The sequence below is a fragment of the Camelus bactrianus genome, chromosome 5 (genome assembly GCF_048773025.1).
Source record: "Camelus bactrianus isolate YW-2024 breed Bactrian camel chromosome 5, ASM4877302v1, whole genome shotgun sequence".
NCBI classification, from domain to species: Eukaryota; Metazoa; Chordata; class Mammalia; order Artiodactyla; family Camelidae; genus Camelus; species Camelus bactrianus.
Window position 1 is genome coordinate 74,059,589 of NC_133543.1, and position 25,920 is coordinate 74,085,508.

Here is a 25,920-nt window from a genome sequence, read left to right on the forward strand (position 1 = left end):
CCATCAGAGTCATGTAATTGATTAAATAAGCCATCAGAGTCATTTAATATCCCTGAAAAGTTTCAGAGAAACTGTGTACTCACTTGATAGCTCGGACAGTTCCTGCAATGTTTTAGAGTGCTCGTCCTTCACCTGAATGATGTTTTCTTTGCTCAACTGCTAGTAGTGATGTCAGCCACACTTCCATTTTAATTGGCAGATACCGCTGTCTGAAGTGTTTCAACTTTGACATCTGCCAGGTGTGTTTCGTATCTGGTCTTCACAGCAAGTCCCACCAGAAGTCTCATCCTGCGATTGCGAACTGCATCCAGGTAGCATCTAATGCGATGTACCAAACTTCATGAATCTTATCAATGCAATCTACAGTGATTTAAAAAAAAAAAAACAACTTCCCTTCCAGTGAAACCACAGAGTCTGCTCCTTTCATGTGTTATAATATTTAAGACCAAGCAAGTGGCCAACTCAATCTTAAATATCTCTTAATATACAAATACTTTACATTGTAGATTTTATTAAAACCTAGAAAATATCCAAGGTGTAAGAGGGCAGAGGCATTGGAAATGGATACAGATTAAAAAGAAAAAGCTCTGGTTTGGCGAAGATAATGTAATGAGACTTCTAGTTGCTAGTACATTTTGAAAGAAGTTTTCTTTTTTAGCATGTCTTTTCCTGAGCACTAAAATTCAAGTATTTTTTCCTTTAGGAAAAACCAAAGAGAAAAGCCATTATCTCAGTTTTGACTGGAAGAGTATAAAACTAAGACTTCATACCTGACTTCCAATTTTTTTTTTAAGAAAATTATAAATGCTCAGCAAGAGAAGTCCGCTCTTACTAAGGAGAAAGAGCAACAGGATATCTTTAAAGCAGAGAGCTTTTAAATTTTCCCAGAAAGAACACTGTCTTTTTGTCGCTAAGCATGAATCAGTGTCTCCATGCAGATGGTCTCACCTCCAAATTTCACATTAGTGAAAGATGTTGATTAATTACTTTTACTGAGAACAGTTTTCCCACATTCTCTCTTTACCATGAATGGTTCACAAAAGTCAAGCCTCAATCTTGCCAAATAATTTTCAGTGGATATTGCTTTACTAAACTTTTATTAACCGAGATCCTCAGGTTTATTGGCTCTGTGATCCTCCTGTTTCTAAGAGCCTGGGGAGAGATGGGGTTTATCGGTGTTAGACTGACACCATGTGGTCACTTTGTTATTACACTTTAGATTTCAAGGGTTGAAAATTTTTAATAAAACATCTCATTCCTTTGTTTCCTTTTGGCTGACATGTGGACGGACTTCAGGTGGTTTGTGAATTCACTGAAACTGTATACAGAATTAAATGTATGAGCATTTTTCTGAAGATAAATTCTCAAAGGAATCCCCCAAATTAGCAACCATCGACTTAGTCCTCTTTCGTACCCTCTTCTGGCTTGAGTGCACCTTCTTGGGTTGCTCTAAGAGGAGTTATTGCAGAAGCTGGCAGGTATTTCACTGGGAAATGTATACTATATGTATGTGGATAGAGGGAGAATGTGAAGACATTAAGGTAGCAAGGAAGTAAGATGATTTTTCTGTGGACATAAAAATAAGCGAAATAGTTTCAGGACCTCTCGTGGTGGCCAGCCCACCCAAGTAAGGAAAGAAGACCATGTTAAGACTAATGTGGCGCCCTTTTGAATGTTGGGTGTTCCAGCAGATGTCAGCAAAGGACGACACAAAACTCCTCCCTAGGACCCTCAGAAACAACCTGCTCCAAGGGCGCTGCAGGAGGAAAGAAGCTGCGAAAAGGCAGTGGGTGCTGGACCAGGTAAATCCAAAGGATATGGCTCACCATGCACAGGCCAGGTGAGTGTCTGTGAGTGACAGTCCTGCAGGATGGCAGCCTGGAGTCTGGGTACCGGGTTACACAGCCAGCACAGGGCATTTGCACAGGTGTGAAAAAGGTTGGAGGTGAGAGTGGGTGAGGGGTTGAGATGCTTTTTTCTTCTAGAAATGAACTTTAATTTTAAAGTAGAACAAGGGGTAAAAATACATTTAAGTGGCCCATCCAATCATTTAGAGCTATCCCAACTAAAGATCTCCGACAGTCACAGAAGATTTTTAATATTAGAATATTGGAATAACTTTTTCTATACTTTAAGTTTTTGTTGATTTGCTTTTGAAAGGCTAATTCAGAATTAATGCTTTTTTAAAAAGGGAAAGAAAGGCATTCCATCACTCACAGATAAGTGCTATTCACAGTTTAGTGTTTCCAAATCAGGAATTATGCTACAGAAACAATTTTTCATTCTTCTCTCCCATTTACATTAAATGGAGAGCATTTTCCCTGTCATGTTTCCAAAATGTCACTTTTAATGACTTCACTCTCATTTTTATAAGGATGTGCTTATCATTGACCACTTTGGTTATTTTCACATTTCACTTCACCTCCCCCAGTTTTCCAGGCAACATCCCTATACATGCATTTTGTATATTTTAAATATTTTATTAAGCTTAATTCACTCAAGTAAAACCATTACATCAAAAATTGTGAATTTTGTTAATCCTCAAAATTCAGAATGCAAAACTATGCTCCAGAGGGTTCACTCTATTAGCTGTTGCCAGCTAGAAATTTTATAAAAATCTATTTATGATAACCTATAAAAATTATTTTTAAAAGAAACCAGGAAAAAGAGTTTAACAAAAGACACAAGGCACATATAAAGAAAAGTGCAATATTTCATTGAATACAGAAAACAAGACCCGAACAAAAGAAGAAACGTACAAATTCCTAAGAGAAGACACTAGCGTCAGAATGCACATGATCCAAAAATTAATACCACTGATCCACCGTATTTGCAAATTCCATGTTTATTCATTCACCCTCTCATGAAAATTTATTTGTAACCCTAAAATCAGTACTCACAAGGCTTCTTTGGTCATTTGCAGACATGCAGGGTGTGGAAAAAGTTCTGAGCTGCCTAAAGCACAGCTGAGATCAAGTTGAACTCCACTCTGCCTTCTGGTTTCAGTTCTCATAGTGTAAACACAGATCCTTTACACAGTCTAATTTGTGCCATGTTTTTCACATTTTGTGCTCTCTGTTGGTGATTTCACTATTGTAAATGGCTTCCAAACATGGTGCTGAAGTGCTGTCTCATGTTCCTAAGCACAAGAAGGCTATGATGTGCCTTAAAAAATACGTGTGTTAGATGAGCTTCATTCAGGCATGAGTTATAGCACTGCTGACCATGGGTTCAGTGTTAATGAATCAACAATATATATTAATGAAGTTATCTTTAAACAGAAACATGTATAAAACAAAGTTATCTATTGATTGGTTGATGAAAATGTTCTGACCAGAGACTTGCAAGAGCTTAACCCTGTGTTTCCCCTAGAAGATGTGGTTCAGTTTTCACTAATTCAGTGTTCATGTGATTTCACAGAACATAACCACCATGAATAATGAGAATCAACCACATTTGGTTGGGGGGTACAGCTGAAGTGGTAGAGCACACGCTTAGCATGCAGTAGGTCCTGGGTTCAATCCTCAGTACCTCCTCTAAAAATAAATAAACTTTATTGCTTCCCCCCAAAATTAAAAAAAAAAAGAATCAACTATGTTTAAATTAAATGCACTTCCAAATAGGATCACAATTTTTTAAAAAATAGGATAAAATAATTCTGAAGACATGTTGAAAGGAAAAATGTACAAGAATATTTAAAATTGTAAAATTAAAGAATAGTGAGAAAGGATGCTCTTCCACAGATATTAGAGCCACTGTATATAAACAAGAAATGGCTACATAGAGCCGAGGGCAAGAGTACAAAATTATTGATCCAGGTATAAATGGGAACCTCACATTTGATGAAGGTATTATTTCAGTTCAATGGGAAAAGATGCAAAACTGGTTAGCCATTGGAAAGAAAACAAAAGTGGCCCTTATTTCACCCCATAAACTAAAATAAATTCCAAAGTGTTTGAAGTTTAAGTGTAAAAATAGTTTAAAATAAAAATACTAGAAAAATTTAAGAAAACTGGGTTGGAGTAGAGCTTCCTAAGCAAGACAAAAAATAAGGAATCATGAAGGAATATATATATATATATACACACACACATGCAAATGTAAACATTTTCTCATGGTAAATGATATCATAAACAAAATCAAAAATAAGTCTGACTTAGAAAAGTATTTTCACTCGGAGGACAAACTATGCTGTGGAAAGGTCCCTGCAAATTGATAAGAAAAACTCAAAAAGAAGACGAAAGAGAAGAAGAGGAGGAGGCGGGAAAGGAGGAGAGAGGAGGGAAGAACAAGGGGAAGAGGAGGGAATAGAAGGAGGAGGAGGAGGAAAAAGAAATAAGGAAGAAGAAAATTAGGAAGATAAGGAGGATGAGGAGGAAATTACACCAAATATCTAAATCAGCCATTACAGAAGAGGAATTCCAAATGGCCGTTAAACACACAAAAAATTTGTTCATCTTTGCAAGCAGTTAGAAACATGCAAACTAAAGGAACAATGAGATACCATCATTTTTTAAATCAGAATAACAAAGAGTGAACTGATAACAACATCCTGTGCTGGTAAACATGGAAGAAATTAGGTGCTTTTGACATTGGATAGAAGTATAAATGGCTACAGACTTTTCAGAAACTAATCTGAAAAATAATCCACTCAATAAAACTTTAGTGAATTCTCTTCTCGGGACTGGGACTACATCAGGGAGCTGAAGACACAAAGATCTCATGGAGTTTTCATTCTGTTGGGGGAAACCAGACAATTAAAAATAAGCATATACATGGATTATAATAATATATTAGAAGTTAAGAATACTGAAGTAAAAGAAAAAAAGGAGAGCCAAGTAAGAGAGAGCAAGACAGAGGGGAAGTTGGTTCACAAATTTAAATAGGGTGGTTTTAGTGGTCCTCAGTGAGAGGTGACATTTGAACAAAGCCTTGAAGGAAGTGAGGCAGTGAATCTTACAGGTACCTAGGAAAGCATCCTGCTAACTGAGACAGCCAGCTCAAAGCAGGAGTGGACCTGGCAGCTCCAAAGAACAGCAAGGAAGCCAGTGTGGCCAAGTGGAATAAAAGGAAATATTAAAAGTAACCTGAAGGGGGCAGTGTAGAAGCAAGGCTATATAAATATTTTCCCAAAATTTCTTCTAATGTTTCTGTTTTGAATTTTAATTTAATTTTTCAATCCCTGTGAAATTTATTTTAGGAAAGGTCTAGCTCTGGTTATTTTTACGTGGATAACCAATAATGCAATCTTTTCCCACTTGATTAAAATACAAATTTTGTCACATATTAGGTGTCCTTATATACTTGGATCAGTTAATAAGATTTGTATTCCCTTCCTCAGATCTATGGGTCAACTCTCTAGGCTATATTAAAGATATGATCATGGTGGTGCTACAGTAAGTAGAAGGAGAAAGTTGCTCTCATCTGAAATGGGGAAGGATATCGGTGGAGCAGGTTTGTGGGGACGATCAGGAGTTCAGATTGGGACATGTTAAGATTGCGATGTCCTTGGACAACCACATGGAGATGTTGAGAAGGCAATTTTCTATTCATGTCTGGAATTTGGGAGAAAGTCTACTGGCGATCAAATTTGGGAGTTGTTGACATATATAGTTTATAAAGCCACAGGATTGTATGAGATCACCAAATACAGTGTAGATGGGGAAGAGAGGAAAACTGAGAACTGAGCCCTGTGACACCCAACATCATCACATAGTTGGAGAGAAGGTGAAACATCAGCAAGGGAGTCTGAGAAAGAGTGATGGAAGAGATGGGAGGAAAACCAAGAATGAGGAATCCTGGAAGACAGGTAAAGAAAGTGACTCAGAGAGGAGGGCGTGATCCACGGTGTAAACGCTGCTGCTAGGTCAAGTAAGAATTGACCTTTAGATTTAGCACCGAGGAAACCATTGATGACCTAAAAAAGAATATCGTAGGGTATTGGCTGTAGAAAGAATCATCCTGGAGGCTGCTTAAGAAAGAATGAGAGTTGAGGAATAGATGATACCAAGTGGGAAAATTCTTCCCAGGATTTTTTTTTTTAAACTGGAGCAAAAAGACAGTAAAGTGACTGAAGTTAAGAGAATGTTTTGTTATGATGTGGAAAATAACAGCATGTTAGTGCACTGATGGGAATGAGTTTGTAAAATGAAAACGATGATTTGGTGTAAGACGAGGAGCACTGCTGGAGCAACAGAATCCTGCAGTCAAGAGGGAATGATGGAAATAAGGGAGGGGATAGCTCAGTGGCAGAGTCACGTGCTTAGCATGCATGAGGTCCTGGGTTCAACCCCTAGTACCTCCACTGAAAAGTAAAATAGGTAAACCTAATTACCTCCTCCCAGCAAAATTTAAATAAAATAAAAGAGGGGATGGAATCCAGTGCACACCTAGAGGGGTTGGCTTTAGAAGGGTGGTATCTACTAACCATGAAAATATACACAAGATTTGGCCCTTGATTCATTTTTGAAACTCTGTCCTGTAGGAATAAAATCACCACTACCTAGAAAATCAGGATGAACATTGTAGCATTGGAGGGTGGGGCAATAAAGAAGAAACCTAAAGATCCACTGGTAGAAAAATGGTGGAATATTTACTGGACAGACTCACAACAGAAAGTGGTGAATCTACTTAGGAACAAATTTTAGCATCTTTCTATTATACTAGAGGGCATCCAGCACCGTGCATTCAAAGAGCAAGTCACAGAATAATGTGTGTGGAATGATGCCATTTTGTCTCAAAAACAAATTAAACATGTATTTTGCTGTTTGTAAATATTTGCATGAGTATAGAAAGTGGAATTGAACAACCCCAAGGTATTAACATGATCTGAGATAGGGTAGGAGCAGAGTGTGTCACTCAGAAGTTGTGTGACAAAGAATTAATGGGTTACCCTGTTTTTCTACACCCAAATGCCCACCCTTTCAACACATAATTAAAGTTTACCACCGCAGAATCGCTTCTTGCCCTAGACTCTCATCGCTTTCTGTAGAAATAATCGCAGGATGTCAGAAGTGATTTTATGTTTGTCTGTTCGTTAGATGTAAAGTCTCGGTGAGCAAGGAGTTCTCTGCTTTTTCAAAAAGTGTTTTTATATGCAATAACTCAAGATGGTAGTATGTTTTAAATAGTTTTTGAACAAGGAAATGAAACTAAACGGAATTGTATAAAATTGGAATATGCCTGACCTTAAACCAGGCTATTCTATGCTCCTTTAGACACCACATAATAACCACACATCTGCGCTTAGAACCCCTAGTATCTGACCTGGACAAGATGACCTGAGGGGTTTTCTTTGCATTCTCATTTCTAGATTATCAAGAAGGAGGGAAATGGAATTTTTGTTCCTAGTATTGGCCAATTAGCTCTATATCAACTGCGTGGTTGGAAAAAAGCACAGGGGGAAAAGTTGGGCTACTTTGTTATTTTTTGGATAGTGAATTTAATATCTGACTTAACAGTTTCTTTAAAAACTTTCTTTAATGTCACACTTGATCATTAAAAATTATTATAACCAGTCACAAAATTCTACCGTAACAGGCTGTCCATTCAGAATAACAGCTCTGAAACACCAATACGTGTAAGTCCAACTGGTCCAGTAGAAACAGCAGCCACAGAGGCCTTCAGACAAACATCTCAAGGGGTCTCTCGGGCTCAGCAAACCTATGACAGCAGCCGGCAACATCGGGTGAGTCCAAAGGGGAAAAGAACAAGTAAGGCGCAATTAATCTGGTACATTTTGCACTGGTGCAGCGAAATTCGGTGAGCCATTCCTTAGCTTGGGGCATATATTCAGGTTGTTCATGTGATCAAGGGGAAAAATCTAGGAACACATTTTTAAAATAACTGTTATCTCCAATCTTAAAATGCTACATATTTATTATGGAAGATCTGGAAAAGTCAGAAAGGAACAAAGAAGAAAATTAAAATTGCAATCAATCCATGATATAACCATTGTTAATATTTTTGGTTTACTTTCTTCCTTGCAAATATTTTAAATATAGTTTGCATCATACTGCAAAGTGTATTGATTATCTAGTTCTATAACTGTAAGTTACATTGTGAGAATTTTCTTTTTTTAAATGTCATTTATTTTATTTATTTTTGAGGGAGAGGTAATGAGGCTTTAGAGGAGGTACTGGGGATTGAACTCAAGAGTTCCTGTATGCTAAGCATGCACTCTAGCATTTGAGCTATACCCTCCCTGCTACATTGTGAGAATTTTCCACTGCCATTACAGTTCTTGCAAAACATCTTAATGGTTGTATAATTTTTATTCAAATGGACTTGACATTATTTATTTAACCCCTCCTCTGTTGCAGAATATTTGGGTTATTTCCAACTTTTGTTGTAATTTAAAAATTTACTACTGAAATCTTCATACTTTATTCTTTGTACATGTCTCCCCAGTTATTTCATCAGGATATATTTCATAAAGTAGAATCACAAGAATGAGAAGTGGGAACATTTTTAAGACTCCTCATACAAAATTTCTATTTAGAAAGGATATACCAAATTATACTCCCAGTAATTTCAAGTTAACTATCTCAATCCTTGCTAATATTGACTACCACCATATTTAAAATTTTAATTTTATGAGCAGAATATATTTTGTTTACCTTAACTTCCATTTCTCTGATTAAGAGTGAAATGAAACGTCTTTTTCCACCACATAGTTTAGAAGGAAATTGTATTTTCTCTTCTGCTGGTGTCCTCTGATCATTTTTACTGATGCAGCTGTTTGATTTATTAATGTTTTTGAACTTCTTAAATGTTAGGTTTAACTGTGGGAAATCTTTCTTTATAGTTATTTCCTTTTAGTCTTATTTATAATGTGACTTGCTATGTAGACAACTTCAATTCTTATGAAAACACTATCAGTCTTATTCAGAATTGAAATATTTATGAGTCAGAATAGTCTCTCTCTCAGTGCTATTTTTGTCCATTTTGAGCATTTGAGGTTTGGTAGCTATATATAAGCAACTAGTCATTTTTCTTCTTAAGTTTGAAATGGTTTATCTGCCATAAGAACTATTTATTTCTTTAACAATAGCCACAATTCAAGAGTAAAGCCCGAGGACATTGGAGCCATTGTAATATTTAGATCATCTTTTCTGTTTCTTCAAGTGCAATAGTATCTTCATGCTTTCTGCAGTTAACTTTGATAACTTGATTTTCGTGAGAAAATCATCTACTTCTTCAAGATTTTCAAATTAATTAATAAAGGTATTTTAAACTTATCATTTTATTCATTTTTCAAATCTTCAAATTTCTGCTTAACTCAACTCAAATATGCTCAATTTTTACCCCAAAAGAATAGTCACATTTGCCTCCAGAGAATCAAACCAAATATCTGTTAAGAAAACCTATGCTATCCTCAAAATACAAAACTGCCTGGCAGTCTTTAGCCTATGTAATATAATTAGTGGCATAGCTTTTCCTGAAGAGCAGAGTAGATCAGGTTAATCTGATGTTTACAAGGACAAAATACATTGTAAGTTTTCTATCCAGCTAAGAACTATGAATTAAAGGCAACAGTGGTATACAAGATTATAGTATAATTTGTATTGATCGTTGTGGCATGTTTTAGAAAACTGAATAGTGACATCCTTAAGGAGACACAAAACCTATCCTCATTTACATGTAGCGGAGCAACGTGCATTTTGAGTGGGCAATTCTAACACCAACAACACACGCCACCGTCTCAATGCAACTGTCTTATTCACTGCCTTAGTGGAGGAAGTTTAGCTTTAAAGGGATGCTTCCTAAGTCTACATCCTGAAGGGAAGCTATATTCAACTTCGATATCTTTAAACTACTCCAGTGTCTCTAGATTCCAAGTCTCTGCCCCAAACTTCAGAACATAGCTTACTTACAGACAAAGCTTTCTTCTGCCCACAGTGCCTTAACTTGACAACTCAGTATCCTAAGATTTGACATAGTTAAAAAGTAGGGAAAAGGGGGAAATTAGTTCATCCATACATAAAGAAAATGTTCAGGAATTTTAGAAGGGAAGAGATGAGAGACGAAAGTGAAAGAAAAATCAGAGGGAGGAAACAGCAAAAAAGCCTCAATGAAATTTATTTCCATCAAACAGCTGAGAAACGCTTCTTGCTTTTTAAGCGTACATTCTGCAGCTACTTGATCCTGTTTTCAATCAGTTGTTTATTTGCTCTCCCATGCGTAACCTCACTTGTAGGCGTCCCCTCAATCATCGTAATCAGTACAGTCTGATCCTAAGGAAGGTCTTCAGAACAGGATCATCTGTGATGTTTTTCAATCATCAGAGAGAAATTAGAGTTCCCATTCTGCAGTTATATGGGTAGAAGTGTGAGTGGAGAGTAAGTCTTGTGACCCCCCCAGTAATAAGGCCTGTGCAACTGCTTCTGGGTGATGTTTTTTCGGGTCTCAGTGCGTTTGCATCAGCAGCTCACGCAGGCGTGCCACTCAGAGACACCCCTCACTGCACAGCCACAACGCCTCTTGCTGGAGTGCTCGGCAGAGTGGAGTCACACGTGTGGAGACAGATAAAGAGCTGCTCCATTTCCTGCTTCAAGTAAAAGAGGAAGAAAAGCCATTTTCACAAGGCAGACTCTTTTTTTTTCTTTTTCACTCTAACATTGATTTATTCTGAGGCAAGAAATGGTAAAAAGGTTTTGCTGTTTTGGTTTCCCTCCTGTATTTCACTTTCCTCTTACTCCCTCTCATGTCTTTCTCATTCTTAAAGTTGCTTCCGCCTATCTTCTGTATGTAATACATGTTTTTCTTTGATCTTTTTTAAAACACATTTTAATTATACAAATAAAACATAAATCTGTTTGTTTTGTAAAAAGTGAAAATATTACAGAAAAAGATAAGGTCCTTTTCAGCCAAAATTCCCAGCCCAGATTCAGTTCCTAGTTTTCCAGAGGTAATCTGTTTGGCGTGTATCCTCGCAGACCTTACTCCATGCATACAGATATTCAACTATTCATGCATGTGTGTATGTGTCCAAAGAGGGCAAATGACCAGTATTTATTAAACTTAAAATCTGAGAACCTTGCACATAAAAGCACAAAGAGGCATTACAGCTTTTTCACAGCAGCATTGCTTATAATTCTGAAAAGTTGGAAAAAGCCTAATGTTCTTCCATTGCAAATGACTAAATAAGCCATGGTATCTATTCTATGGATATACGATGGTACGGCCATATGTGCTAACCTGAAATGCTTCTCTATTGCAGAATCATAGGTACCAAATGATACCACTGATACTAATGATAGAAAGTTCACTGATTCAAAGTGAACTACACTACGCATGTAAATGCTGAATATTTGAATGAAGAAGGGACAGGCACCGGTTCCTCAGAAAGACCACAGAGAGCATGCACCAACCGGAGAATGTGACTTCAAGTCTACAGCTCACTTTTGCCTTTCCACTCTACCCTCTTCCTCTTTCAGGTTATTTCTATGGAAGAATGTTCCCAAGGTGGCCAGTTTCTCTTCCGATCTTTTGTAGGGAGAAGAGAAGGCCACAGAACAGAGCCACAGCTGCTTATGAATGTAGAGTAATGAAATCCAATCTCCCATCCAGACATGTGGGAGCCATGGGCTGGTACATGATGCCCCAGGAGCCTGGGCCAGGCTGGGTCAGGTCAGGATTTGCACTTGGGTTGCAGTTCAGGAAAGTAGAATGCAATTTGAGAGATCAAGTTTGGTGAGAAAATCCTAGATGAGAACTGAGCTGATTATTATTAAGTCAGTGAGACTCGGTGAATGCAAAAGAAGGGATGAGTCCAAGTAGATGTGCACGTAGGAAGCATGGAAAGATCAGAAATTTTCAGTAGAAGGTGAAAGGTAGAAGTGAAAGATTTCTTGAGCCCAAAGAAAGAAAGTGACTCAGCTGTTTTCGGGAGATGCCTTTGTGGAAAGAGAGGTTCTGGGCAACCGCCCAACCCAGGCAAAAGACTATTGTGACTTATTTTTAAAACCTAAAAATCTTGTTTATGTTTAAATCTCTTTCAAGAAAAGTGTCTTGTAAAAATGAGACGGTGACTGCACATTGAGCATATGAACATCAGCATCACTGTGTATGAACTTACACCCAAACACTAGTCACTTTTGAAAAAGAATTTTTAAAAGATATGTTGTTATCATGTTCTTAGGATGAATTTTTAGGCATATGGGTTAAATTCAAACCAAAAATGCATTTTCTCTCTTTCTTGTTTCTCCAGACCATAGTCAGCATTAGGAATGCACTGTGGAGGACTCACGAATCCATTAACGCTCTCCATCGGGACCGAAGGTAGGAACCACATGTGTTATGCACAAATACTGACAGCAGATATGCACCAACAGCATTTTGCTTTGCTTTTACAGGAAAAATTTCTACAAATTTTTTACCATGCTCTTAAAAAAAAAATTGGAAGACATCCTATGATTCTAGTATGAAGGTAAAAGGAGGCTTTAACTCCACTTGAATAGTTCAGCATAGCAAAAATCATCTGGATAATTACATTAAGTTTTGATTTTGATTGACTGATTTTATTCCTTGAAATTTGGTTGTCAACACACAGAATACCAGTGTAAACCTGATTAATGAGTAAAATCTATGTGAAGGCTTTATCCTTGTTCCTGTCTGCCCCATTATTTTTGTCAATGATTTGGATAAAACAGTAGAGAGCATAGTTGTTAAATGTGTTACATGATACTAAAAGACACAGACAATAAGGCGAATGACAATCTTGATTCACTAAGACATCATAATCTGGAATGGGGGCAATTAGTAAAGATCAAATTGTAAAAGATTAAATGTAAATCCTATAATTATAGGCCCAGGTTCCAGCAAATAGTGTGGGAAGACCTGAGATGTCTAGTCAACTGTAAGTTCAGCAAGCACGACACTCTAAGGACAGAGAATGCTGTCTAGAGATGCCTTCGGAGAATGTCTCTTTACTGTCTGTTATATAAAATCCCTGGGCTGACTCCTTCCTTCCTGAAAAGTCCATCATAAACATGTACTTGAAACTCCAATTATGATCAAGAATTTTGGAATCAGACTCCTGTTTCACCTGTGTGGCTGTCTGGAAGTTTGAGGGCCATCCTTTAGAGATGCCTGCTTTGGATGTGAGCCCAAACTAGATCCCAAGGCCTCCCCAAGATCTGTGGTGATCAGGACTTTCAAAGGCTCTAACATTGAGAAATGTTGTTGCACTTCCTACCAGGGAGCCAATGTCTACAAATTCCACAAATATGACAACAGCAGTGGTCAAAGGATAAGACTGTACTTTAGAAAGCCAATTTTTTAACACCTTCATTGTGGTATGATTCCTGCAGAGTCAACTGCATATATTTCAGATGTATAAGTTGGTGACTTTTGATAGATGTCTGCACCAGTGAAACTACCACACAACGAAGAGAGCTAACATTAGAAAGCCAATTTTGACTGTACACATACTGTGTACAATTTCAGAGGATTTGTCATGATGCCAAATGGAAAAAATAAGTTGCCAGAATAAAGAGATAACAAGCAATTATTAAGTAATAGAGTAAGTAAGATGTAAGTAAAAGCAAGTAAAACAGGAAGGATGTCATATAATGTGACTGTCCAGAAGTTTGAAGGCTTGAGACTAAGTCAAAATCTAAGATCTCAAGACGTTCTGTAACAATTAGACATGGCACAAAGCCACGGAGACGGGCAGAGTAGGAAGGAGATGGGCGGGTACGGCTGCGAGGTTGGGGGGCTCTGGTTTGCAGCTTCAAGTCAGCCAGTCGGGGAGGGCCTCACTGAGAGTATGATGGTGAGCAAAGACTAAAGGATGCGGCAGTGCGCTGGCCAAGAACCTGGGGGAAGGAGGGTTCCAGGCAGAGGGGACCAAAAGGGCAGACTCTGAGGGGAGAATGTGCCAACTGTGTTCAGAGAGTTGCCAAGAGCTCTGTGTGGCTGAAGGGCAGTGAGTGAGCAGGAGAAACCAGAGAGGAGGTCAAAGAGGGAAGGGGACGCTTGGCCATCTTGCCGAGCTTTGGCCACCTCTGTAAGGACTTTGATTTATTCTGGATAAAGAGAGGAACCATTGGAGCAGAGGAGTAACATGATCTACCTTATATATTTTTTTTTAAAGAAATTACCCAAACTGCTTGGTTCATTCTGAAACCAATGAACAGTTTGACTTAAGAAGAGAAGGCAAAATTGACTCACCATTCACAAACGGCATCGTTGCTCCTTCCCTGTGGCCTTGGTCAGGTGCCGGGTATTTAGCCACGACATCTATGCTATTATTCTAGATGGAGTGTCTCTAGACAAAAGGACAATGAACAAAGTAGTATTTGACTTTAGGAGCTGCTGAAGGTATGCTGTCAAAAGTAATTTGTAACATGTATGGTAAGTTTTCGAAAACACCTCTAAAACCAATGAAATTCTTGGTGGAATTGTGTATATAACAGACACAAAGGGCTGCTGCACATGGTGAACAAGCAGTTTAAAGCAGGACTGATCACTATGAGATAATAGTCGAGGCACAGGCTTCTCTGGCATCTTCTACAGAGAGGACCTGAAGTACATTTTGCATCTTGCTGTGCTGGCCTCTTGCCCTTCCAACCCACTCAGACCTGTCCTCTTTCCAGGCCCCTTAAAAAGCAGTTAAATCGGTACAAAGACAAGCTGCAAGCCGTATACGCCTGCCAGGAGGAAAAAAGTTGCAGATTGGAAACAAAGATTCATGAACTCACAACCAGCCAGGACAGTCTGTGGACCAAGCTCCAGCTAATGGGACAGGAGCTACAGGTATATAGTGTGGGCGACACTGGCCATCTTCACCATCTGGATGCCGGACCTAGAATCCTCTGGCTGAGGGACGGCTGCAGCCTGAGGCTTTGCATCTCACTCTGATCAGCCTCTTCCCTTTCCCTTGGCTCTCCATACCTTGACCAACTCCCCCTTTCATCAGCCAGATGGTATCTTCCACCTTTGGGCGAGAACAGTATTGGTACCATTTAGAAACAACAGTGGTTCTTTACAGCATTGATTGACTTTTAGTTTCAGCACATCCCTTTTAGATTCTTTAAATTTTTTGAGGATCCCAAGGAGATTTTGTGAGTTATATATATCGCTATTTACCCTAATCAAAATTAAAACTGATAAGTGGTTTTAAAACAAATTTGTTAACTAATTTGAAAATGAAAATAATAAACACATTGTATATGTAACATTTTAAACAGTAGCTATACTTTTTTTAAATTAGAAATGGCATTGTTTTACATTTTCTACAAACCTCTTTAATGTCTGTCTTAATAAAAAACAGCTGGATTTTTCTAACTGCTTCGGCGTTCAATCTGTTGCAAGATGTTTGAGCTGAAGTATATCAAGAAATCTGGCCTCACGTAGATTTGCAGTTGCAAAAGAGAGGAGTATTTTAATAGACTTTTCAAATAATTGGAGATCTTCTTCTTTGATGCTACACCAACACATGATAAATGATCATTTCTTAAAGGATAGTTGTGATATTGAATCTGAAACCATCTCTCTTTCACACTCTGTTTCATTAAAACACAGTGTTCAGTTGCACTTCTTAAATGAATCTTTACCCAGGTGATTTTGTACCATCACACATCGGTCATTTGGAAGTTCACCAAGTTATGCCAAACTTCCTAATCTCACCTATTTCATTATACAAGATTTTAAAAAATCATATTCATTAATATTACCACTAATATTATCAGAAAAGTCCTCAAGAATTGGAAAGCTAGCAAGCTCATGATAGTGGATGCAAGTTATCCAAAATTCTAATTTTTGCTTGGAGGCTCAACTGTTAAAATTGGCAACACGTGTAGTTGTTTTCCTTACTGTCACAGTCTCACTTCATTCATTTTTGAGAAAATGTTCGCCAAGTACCCAAGTCTGAAATTCTTTCCCACAAGAGGCAACTTTAGTATTTCAGTAAACATCAGAAGTGTTTTATGCATACTTCTCATTTCAGCACATACAATACTAAAAAGACATGAGTTGCTAGTAAGAAAGCTAAGAATTTTTACTACACCATCCAGGATATTCATTTTTCCTTTTCTTCTTTTTTATTGAAGTATTGTTGATTTACAATATTGTGTTAATTTTAGGTGTACAGCAAAGTGATTCAATTTTATATATATATATAAATAAGATATATATGTATTATTTTTCAGATAGGATATCACAAAATATTAAATATATTTCCCTGTGCTATACAGTAGATCCTTGTTGTTTATCTATTTTATATATAGTAGTGTGTATCTATTAATCCCAAGCCCTTATTTTATTCATCTCCCCTTCTCTTTGGGTAACTGTAAGATTGTTTAGTATGTCTGTGAGTCTGTTCCTATTTTGTAGATAAGTTCACTTGTGCCATATTTTTAGATTCCACATATAAGTAATATATGATACTTGTCTTTGTCTGACTTACTTCACTTAGTATGATAATCTCTAGGTCCATCCTACATATGGCATTGCTACATATGGCATTACTTCATTCTTTTTATGACTGAGTAGTATTCCATTGTGTGTGTGTGTGTGTTCATATACCATATCTTCTTTATCCATTCATCTGCATTAAAGATATTCTTGAGTGGAATTGCCTTTTTATTTTTAACTACAAGTGCAGGATGGTAAGAATACCATGACTACGAGCACTGCTTGGTGATGCTGCCTCGATTTGTGCTAAAGCACCAACAACTTCAGCTTTACTTATCTGATTTTGCACCACCAGTGCAAGTGTCAACACAATGAAAAGGCAAATAACAGATGCTATTTCACAGTAACAAGTGTTATTGTGAAAATAATTTTGACCTCACGCACCCCTGAAAGGGTCTCAGGGACCTCCAGGAGCCTGTGGACCGCACTTTGAGAACTGAGCTTTGTAAGGAGCACACCCCCTAGATTTTATACCTATGGCTTGCCATGAAACCCTTCACAGCATAGTACCTGGATAGATCATTATGAACATGTTTTGTTGTAATGCTTTTTGTCTGTCAGTCCACTGTATCTTTGTGTTTTTAGATATTCCTTATGATATTTTTAGAACTTGAACTTTTGGAAACAAGAGTTTTCCTAAATTCCTTATCATTATTTGCCATGATATTTTAGAATCTGAGCTTTTCTAGCTTTTGTAGGCAGTTTTAAGTCAACATTAAATTAACAGTATAAAATAAAATTAATAGTAATTATTTAGAGACAAAAAAATCTTGCATTAATATTTCCTGTTGGAATATTAAAAATTTAATGCATAATGAGAAAGTAAGATAAATGTTCATTTCTTCATAAATAAAATTTTCTTTATGCAGGCAATGTTGCAGCCCCTCCAACCTTCATCTTTTTCCTGTCAAAATATGGCGGCCAAGGGTGACTGTGGAAAAGGTGAAAAAAGGTTTTGAAAGGGAGGAGATTCTTCCCAGACCAAGGATGCCACTGAGGGGGATCCAGAGCAGGAAGCTCTTCCTAAGGCCTTGGCAATTGACAGAAGTCACCAAAGTCAAGCACGTGCAGGAGATGCTCTATCAAATTCAGAATCACCAGAGGTCGTTTTGCAGCCAAGGTCAACAGGTCAACAGCAGAGCACCAGGGCACAAAGCCAAGCACAAAAGACCATGAAGGAACTCTTTAGTTTCTTACCCAGTTCCCAGGAAAGACTGCTGCAGGACACCCCCCAAACTGCCCCTACTGAAATGAACAGTCCTGTTCTGGCACCTGCAGGAAGGAAACAGACAGTCAGTATCCAGAAGGCAAAGGATCAGGTAGAGGAAGAGGAACTGCAAGAATTGTTGTCAAAACTCATGGATGCCTTCACTCTAGAAATGCCTTCAGGTAAGGTTTTCACAATGCCTAGAGGATATTGATCGCCAGGGATTCAGGCTGCTTATTAAACACTTAATTCTGTAACATTAGCCCAATAGCTGCAATACAATCTAGTGAGTAACAAAGTTGTGAGTCTTTTGGACATGAGTAGCCGCTGTGAAATTGATTTTTGGTATTGCCTAATTGATAGGGTTATTGTGAGCATTAAAGGTGACAAACCAGATGAGATTTTAGTATAGCACCTGGCACATACCAAGAATTCAATAAATGCCTACTGTTTTGTTCTTGCAATTGCTGTTGCAATAGTATGAAAACACATAGAACTAGGAAACTTGATGTTATCATATAAAAATGGGAGTAAGAATGACACTCTTTCTAGAGGATAATTAAGATTTCTATATTATAAGTAGAACCAGCATCATCACTTTCATGAGCCATGACTCATTGCTAAATCTAAAGGCTGTATTTTTAATATTTCTTTTTTTCTAATTATAAATAATTTTTTTATTGAAGTACAGTCAGTTACAATGTGTCAGTTTCTGGTGTACAGCACAATGTCCCATTCATGCATAGACATACATGTATTCATTTTCATATTCTTTTTCACTTAATATTTCTTTACTATAGGAATTTCTTCTGTTTTGCAGTGACATTGTCTTATTTATGGGTAGAGTGTTTTGTGATGTTAACATAGCTCTATCTATATTTGTATCCATTTTTTAAGAAAGCCTAAGATCTATTTTTCTAAGATCCTTTATGTTGATGTGATCATCTAGAGACTTGATAAGACAAAGAATAACATTCTCATGTGTTTCTGCATCAGAGGAGGACTTCCCCAAATATTTCTGAGTTGGTGTATTAGTTTCCTAGGGCAGCCATTACAAAGTATCACAGATTGGATAGTTAAACAATTTAAAAAAATTTTTTTCTTACACTCCTGGAGGCCAGAAGTCTGAGATCAAGGAGTCAGCAGCATTGATGTCTTCTGAGGCCTCTCCCCTTGGCTCGTCGATGGCTGTCTTCTCCTTGTGTTCTCACACCAGCCTCCCTCTGTACATGGCCCTGCCCAAATCTCCTCTTCTCATAAGGATACTAGTTGTACTGGATTAGGACACAGCCAGATAACTTCACTCCACTTAATTAACTCCTGAAAGACTCTATCCCCAAATATAGTCCCATTCAGGGGCCCTGGGAGTAGGACTTCATATATAAATTGGGGGAGGGAGACACAATTCAGCCCATTATGGTCAGTGAGCTGTAAAATGAGAGCATAATGATGTTAGTTATATATTGAACTTGGTAAAGCCAAGCCAATGAAGTAATTACTTGGTGATTCTAAAAATCTTTACTATGAAAAGAGTTGGAGCTATAATCCTTATATTGAAGAAAACAAGATCACAAAGACGCTAGAAGAATCAGACTGCCTGAGACAAAGACTGGATGGGAACTCCTTGTACCTGATTCTTACGCCAACACAGGACTCCACCCACCGTATATCTATCTAAATGTCACTGCTGTCATGATAAGCATTCAAAGCAAAGTCAATATCCACTTGACCTTTTTAGGAAAATTTCACATAAAAATTTAGCTTCTATTCTACAGACTCTTAGGATTTGACCTCTTCATCTTGTTTTAATGTTTTGTCTGTTTCTCCAACTGAGTTTATGAAAGCTGTGGGTTTTTAAAATATCGTATTGAGTCAGCCTTCACAAATGTAGTAGGCTATAGTGTACATTTCAGATTCTTAGTAAACTAGGTCTACTACACATATTTGGGAGACAATATCCCAAACACTGTGTGCATTTTGATACCTCAAAGGTCCATGCATATTTTAAATAACTTTATCGAGATACAGACACACAAACACACACACACACACACACACACACACATCATTATGTCACTAAAAGGGAAATCATGAAAAGGTAAAGTTTTTTTTTTTTGAGTGATATAAGTTTATTTTTAAATTCAGATAATGCAATGATGTATAAAGATGCAATTAGCATTATCCAATCTTGTAGATAATATAAAAAATATGTCTCAAACAGTTTACCTCTGCTTTCATTTACAATTTAAAAAGAACCATTGAGATGCAGGAAGTATGCATTATTATGCAAAAGTGTTTATGATATCAGCAGGGAAATGCACATTTTCCTTTTTGTTATTACGTAGTATTGTATACTTTGTGATGATTCAGCAAATACTGATAGACAAAATTTTAATTTATAGTCTTAGTTCTCTTATATCAGTTTTATTTTTTTGGAAATTTTAAGCATGGGATCTGTGCTAATCTTCCTGGCTACTGTTTACATTTATTAAACACTGTCACTCTACTCAAATATTTCTTGTTAAGTTCGTATCCTTACTCAATCTAGTATTGAATATGATCCTGTTTGAAAACTGTACTTAGCCATTGGTGATATGGACTATAAAAATACCCCCCACAATCTATGCATGCCTACCAAAATTACACCAGACGTAATCAGAGACAGAAATGCGACAACCACACAGATGGAAAAGTGGAAAGGCAAACAAACTAAATGAAGGTATTGGCCATTTTTGTTTTATTTCTCTCTCTGTCACAGATGCATCATTTAACAGCAGGAAGTTTCTGATCATTTTTCTGTCCCAGTTTTTTATTTTTTTAATTTGAGAATTGTTGGCAAAGTTAGAAAGATCTATTGTTTGTAACATACCAAGATTTACTCAGTGTCAACAGACTCACCCAGTGCTGTGATTATCCTAGTAGCTGACTAGCCATTTGAGTTAGAGCTTTGCTAGGAAGTCAACACATTTTAGAAATTAAGATTGAACTTTATATGACTTAAGGCTTAATAAGATGAAAACAGCAAGCCTGTAGATCAGTTTGGGGGCAGTCATTGGCATAAACTGAGTATAATCATTCAGCATCAAGATCTAGGATAACAGGACTTCAGGAGACCCAGAGAGCTTAATGGAAAAGAGACAGTGTGTAATATGGGGGGGTTCCCCAAACCACTTTAAATTCCAAACAATTCTTTTAAATAATCAGAAAATGCAGCTTGAATGTCAGCAAATTATAGAAAAAGAAAGAGCACTGCTTTTGTAACCTCAGGAAAGAGAAGTTCAGCACTTATTTAGAAGGTAGTCTTCTCAAATGCTGCCTGGGAATCCTAGGGTTATGTATGAAAATCTTGATGAATCTTTCTGTCTCTGTCATATGTATACATATATGACAGGTGTGTGTGTATATATATACATATATATATATATGAAAGTGGAAGTAAATTTTCTTGATGTGAAAAGATACACAGAGTTCCAACTTTAAGCTCCATGAAGGTTAAAAATAAAAATCTAGTTGGTTCATCATTCATTCACTCATTCTTTCTTCCTTCATTTATTCATTCAACAAATAGTCATCAAACTCTAACTATGTGCCAAGTGCTGTGCTGAGTGCTGGCACTCATTTTGAAAGGGGTAGATTTATGTTTTTAAAACACTCTAGCATTGTTGTAGAAAGTGGGTTGGCAAGGGAGTGAGCAAAGAGCCTGGGTAAAAGCCTGTTACAGTCTAGGCAAGTGACGGCGACTTGGACTGGGTGGATGGTGATACACTTATTGCATTGAGGAAAACTGGGAAAGCTGAGATGGAAGTCAGCAAATCAGGAGCTTTGTTTTGAACAGATTAAGTGTGAATTCCTTGAAGACATCCAGATGGAAATATCAGAGTGGAAATCAACATGTACAATCTGGAACCCAAGGGAGTGGTCTTGTCCAGAGTAGCTATTCAATACATATTGGTTTGCTTAATTAATTCTTGTTATAAGGAAGACACGGGCTCAGTATTTTAATTGCCAAAGGGGAGTACTTATAGGCTAGATAATCTAATACTTTTAAACCTCTACACCCATCATTCTGATAGCCTTCTCTCACATCCCTAATTCGTTCAGAGACCAGGTAGATTGTTAATTACATTCAAGTGAATTATTTTCCCATTGTGATTTCCTCTGGACTGTTGACTTCACAAGTATTTCCATCTCATTAGGCCTCCACCTGTATTCTGTACTAATTCAGCCCCTATATGTATGGAATTCCAAGTTCATGCCATGCAACGTGCTTGATGCTAGGTACATATCTTTGGCTGTTTTTAACATTTCAGAGGACTGAAGCTTCAAAATAAAACAACCAAACAAGAAAAAACCCTATGTATGAAATGAATTATTGCTTCTCTATTTCCTTATTGTTGTATTTAAAGTTCTGATAACTGTTGGCTGAGAAACACAATATCCTAAAATAAGTTTGCCTCTGGACAAGGTTTTTTATTCAGGCAATAAAATATTAATTTATTCAAGGTCCTTGTAGTTCTGGAACAGTGTTAAGGAATAGGCAGTAAAAAAGGCATGAGCCCTCTCCTCTCATGTTTGACAGAAAACAGCACAGATGGAGCCTCCATAAATCGTGGCACTAACGTGTATAACTAACAAAATAAACCTCTCCATGTTTTTATTTCCTGTGATCTTATTTCTTATTAATTACACCAACAATATTACACCACATGCTCATTGTAAAATTAAAATGCCTAAGCGCACAGATTTTTCATAAATGAATTCATCATCATGTCCTTCACTCCCTGCCACCTGTTTCTCTGAGGTAAACACTGCTGGAGTTTAATGGATTTTTCTTCAGACCTTTTTCTTCGCATATATGTGTCTTTACTTTCTCAACATGCATTAGATGGTACTTATTTTTGCTTTTGTCACTTGGCCAAATGCTAAGATGCTAGATGCTGAGCAGTGTCATTTTTTAAATGCTGCATAATATCCCAGGGTATAAACCTACCATTATTTATTTATTGCTGTGTAATTAAGTTGCTCCCAATTTTTTTATTGTTATCACAAGAATGTTTTGGTGAGTATCCTTATAGCATGTATCAGTGTACTCATAGGTAAATGTGCCTGTAGGATCAATTCTTAGAAATGGAACTCTTTGCTTAAAAATTATATATATCAAACTTTTGGTTGAGAACTGCCAAAATGTAGCTCTTTCTACAGCACAATTCCTATTACAGCAGATCATAAGGGACCACTCAAACCATTAATCAGTAACTATAGAGTAGATGTCTCAAAGCATCGTCCCTGGACCAGCAAGTTTCAGTATCACCTGGGAACTTATTACTGGGGCCCCATCCCTGATATACTGTAGTAGTCAGAGTTCTCCAGAGAAACAGAACAAATAGGATTTATATATAGGTATCAAATGAGTTTTATTTTGAGGAATTAGCTCCCACGATTATGGAGGCTGACAAGTGCAAAGCTCATAGTCGGCAAGCCAGAGACCAAGAAGAGTTGGTTCCAATGCAAAAAGCAGCAGGCAGGCTTAAGCCTTAGGAAGAGATGATGCTTAGTTTTGAGTCCAAAGTCAAAAGAATACTCATGTCCCAGCTAGAAGGCAGTCAGGCAGAAGGAATTCTCTTACGCAGATTTTTTTTTTCTATTCCGACCTTCAGTTGACCGAATGAGGTCCATCACATGAGGGAGAGCTATCTGCTTTACTCAGTCCACTAATTCAAATGTCGACCTCCTCCAGAAACACCTTCACAGACATGCACAGAATAATGTTTGATCAAATTGACATGTAAAATTAACCATCATGTATACTGAATCACAGAACTCTGAAAGTAGGACCTAGCAATCGATTTTAACATTCTCTGGGTGATTCTAACATACACCAGAGTTTGAAAACCACTGCCCTAGAGTGGGCTTTCTGGCTTACTTAGATTTGTGCCCAAAGTCATGGGAAAGTGCTCTTTAAGAACTCAAAACGTGGTTGGATTAGTGATCGATCATGGTAAATAATACCCATATCATACTCTAGCTAGCTTAGAGAGAGGGCATTTCCATCAGAAACTGAGGGGAGAGGAATTTTATTTCTCCTCTGTGCTACAGCTTTATCAAGATCGTCTTGAGAACCTACAGGTGCTTTCTCTGAAGGACTTTCCCATTTGTTGATTTCAGGCCCTGAGTCTTCAGCACACACAGACCTGTATTGTGGAGCTGAGCGAGTGTGCAGGGCCTTCTCTGCCCTGATTGATCAGATCACCTTGCCTAACTTGAAGTGAAAAGGAGTCCAGGATCAAAGGCCCCTTGGGGTGATGACCAAATACATTTTCAAAATCGGTTTGAAAAGAATTAAGCCTTCTATCTTTCTCTCTGTCTGGTGTGAAGCATGAAGAAAATTGTATTTTTTAATCTCTGTACTCAGTGTGTCTTAGTTCTTTATAGCAAAGCCTTGGGAGCGAGGAGCGGTAGAAAGAAATGGAAAGAAGAGGTCAAGTCAAATCCAGATGTGCTGAGTTTCCAATAGAGGCCCATTTTTTGAATATGTTAGTCGGGAATATTCCAGTGTGTAATCTACAGGAATTCGTGCAACTGTCTTTTTCAACATCTAAATTACTGATTGGTGACCTGATTTTCTATCTAGATGCTCCTGCTGGAGAAGAGGTTTGGCAAAGTAGTACACGCACACGCGCGCACTCACAACTCACATTTGAGTGCATGCAGAACTGGTGAGATCTGAATGAACTCTGTGGATTGTACCATGTCAATCTCCTGCTTGTGTTATTGCACTATAGCTATAGAAAATGTTACCATGGAGAGAAACTGGATGAGTGTATACAGGATATCTCTGTATTATTTTTTACTACTGCATATGAATCAATAATAATCTCAAAATAAATTTATTTTTAAAACATGTATGTTTCTCACTAAAACCCCACATGCAATGAGTTTGGCCAAAGTACCTGTGTACCTCCTTCCTCTGTGTGTATGATTAGAGTATAGATGCTTAATTTATAATGTAACAGCTAACATTTTTTTTGACTGTGAGAGCACTTAGTTTCTAAGCACCGTGTATGTACTAACCATTTAAACCTCACAACAAACCTGGTAAGGAGATATCTCATTTTGTGAGAAAACTGAGGCTCATAGAGGGTCAGTAACTTGTCTGAAGTTATTCAGTCATTACTTGAAGTTGAGATTCAAACCCAGCTCCTGAATTGTACTCTAACCACTGCTTTGTACCGTCTCTCATTAGGTATTGCTATAGTTCCACTGTTTTAGCTGTAACTTGATGTGCAGTCCATGTTCCGTTCAGAGAGGCTGTGGACTCTTATTTATATGATCCATAATTTCTAGTACTGTTTCCAGAGTGAAATAATATCCAACTGGGAAGGACTGGGACTAGGTCATTTTTGTTCAGTCTCAGCCTAATATGTTTGAGTTTGCTTTTCAGTCCATTACAAATTTTTTTCCTTTGGCTTTATTGCTCAGCATAGTCACTCTCTTTCTTACTTCAAGTTTGATAAGATGCCCCAGAGCACTGTTCAGCAGGCTACAGCCCACAGGCGAAATCCTGCTCACTGCCTTCTTTGTGCAGTCTCTGAGCTAAGAGTGGTTATTGCATTTTTTTTTAAATAATTGAAAAAACAAGTGAAGAATCATTTTTGTAACACTTGAAAATGGTATGGTGTCCAGGGGCAAAGCTTTGTTGGAACACCACTATGCTTATTTATTTACATGTTGTCCATGGATGCTTTCATTCTACAAAGGCAGAGTCGATTAGCTGTGCCAGAGACTGGGTGGCTGAAAAAGCATATAATATTTACTATCTGACCCTCTACAGAAAAATTGGCAGCCCCTGTTGTGTAGCACCAAGGTGGGAGAGGAGCAAAGGGCAGGCTCTTCTGCAAGCATTGCAAGAGTTCATCTTTTCAACAATTTAAAAGAGGTAATGCATTCATGTGATGGTTTTTAAGAATATAATGCAAGACATTACAGAAAGTAGCACAAAAGCGAAGCCATGAGCTATACAGAAATGGTAGCCGAAGAATGGCAGCTTTCAATGTGCTCATTCTTCCAACCGAGTAAAAGCTGAGGCTGGGCCCCCTCCACAGGTCCTTCCCTAGACTTGCCTCCCTATTGTTAGGGTTTGGCTCATCTTCAGATGCAGCTGTGTCTTCTAATAATAACCCTTTGGATAAGATTTTTAGCTTAAGGAGGACCCTAAACCTTCAGTGAAAACATTTACTGAGGCTTCCTTTGGACCTGGGAAAAGTGAATTGCTTACATATCCAAAATTCAAACTC

General features: G+C 37.6%; 1 protein-coding gene across 1 annotated transcript in view; it reads left to right on the plus strand.

Moving 5' to 3' along the window:
* DYTN (dystrotelin) overlaps positions 1 to 23,895 on the plus strand; it is a 44,542-nt gene extending 20,647 nt beyond the window's left edge. The window contains 5 exon segments of the mRNA XM_010960108.2: positions 200 to 311; positions 1,692 to 1,840; positions 14,601 to 14,760; positions 17,289 to 17,808; positions 23,792 to 23,895. Of these exon segments, the coding sequence (XP_010958410.2) occupies positions 200 to 311; positions 1,692 to 1,840; positions 14,601 to 14,760; positions 17,289 to 17,808; positions 23,792 to 23,895 (1,045 nt within the window).
* Positions 23,896 to 25,920: the final 2,025 nt, after the last annotated feature.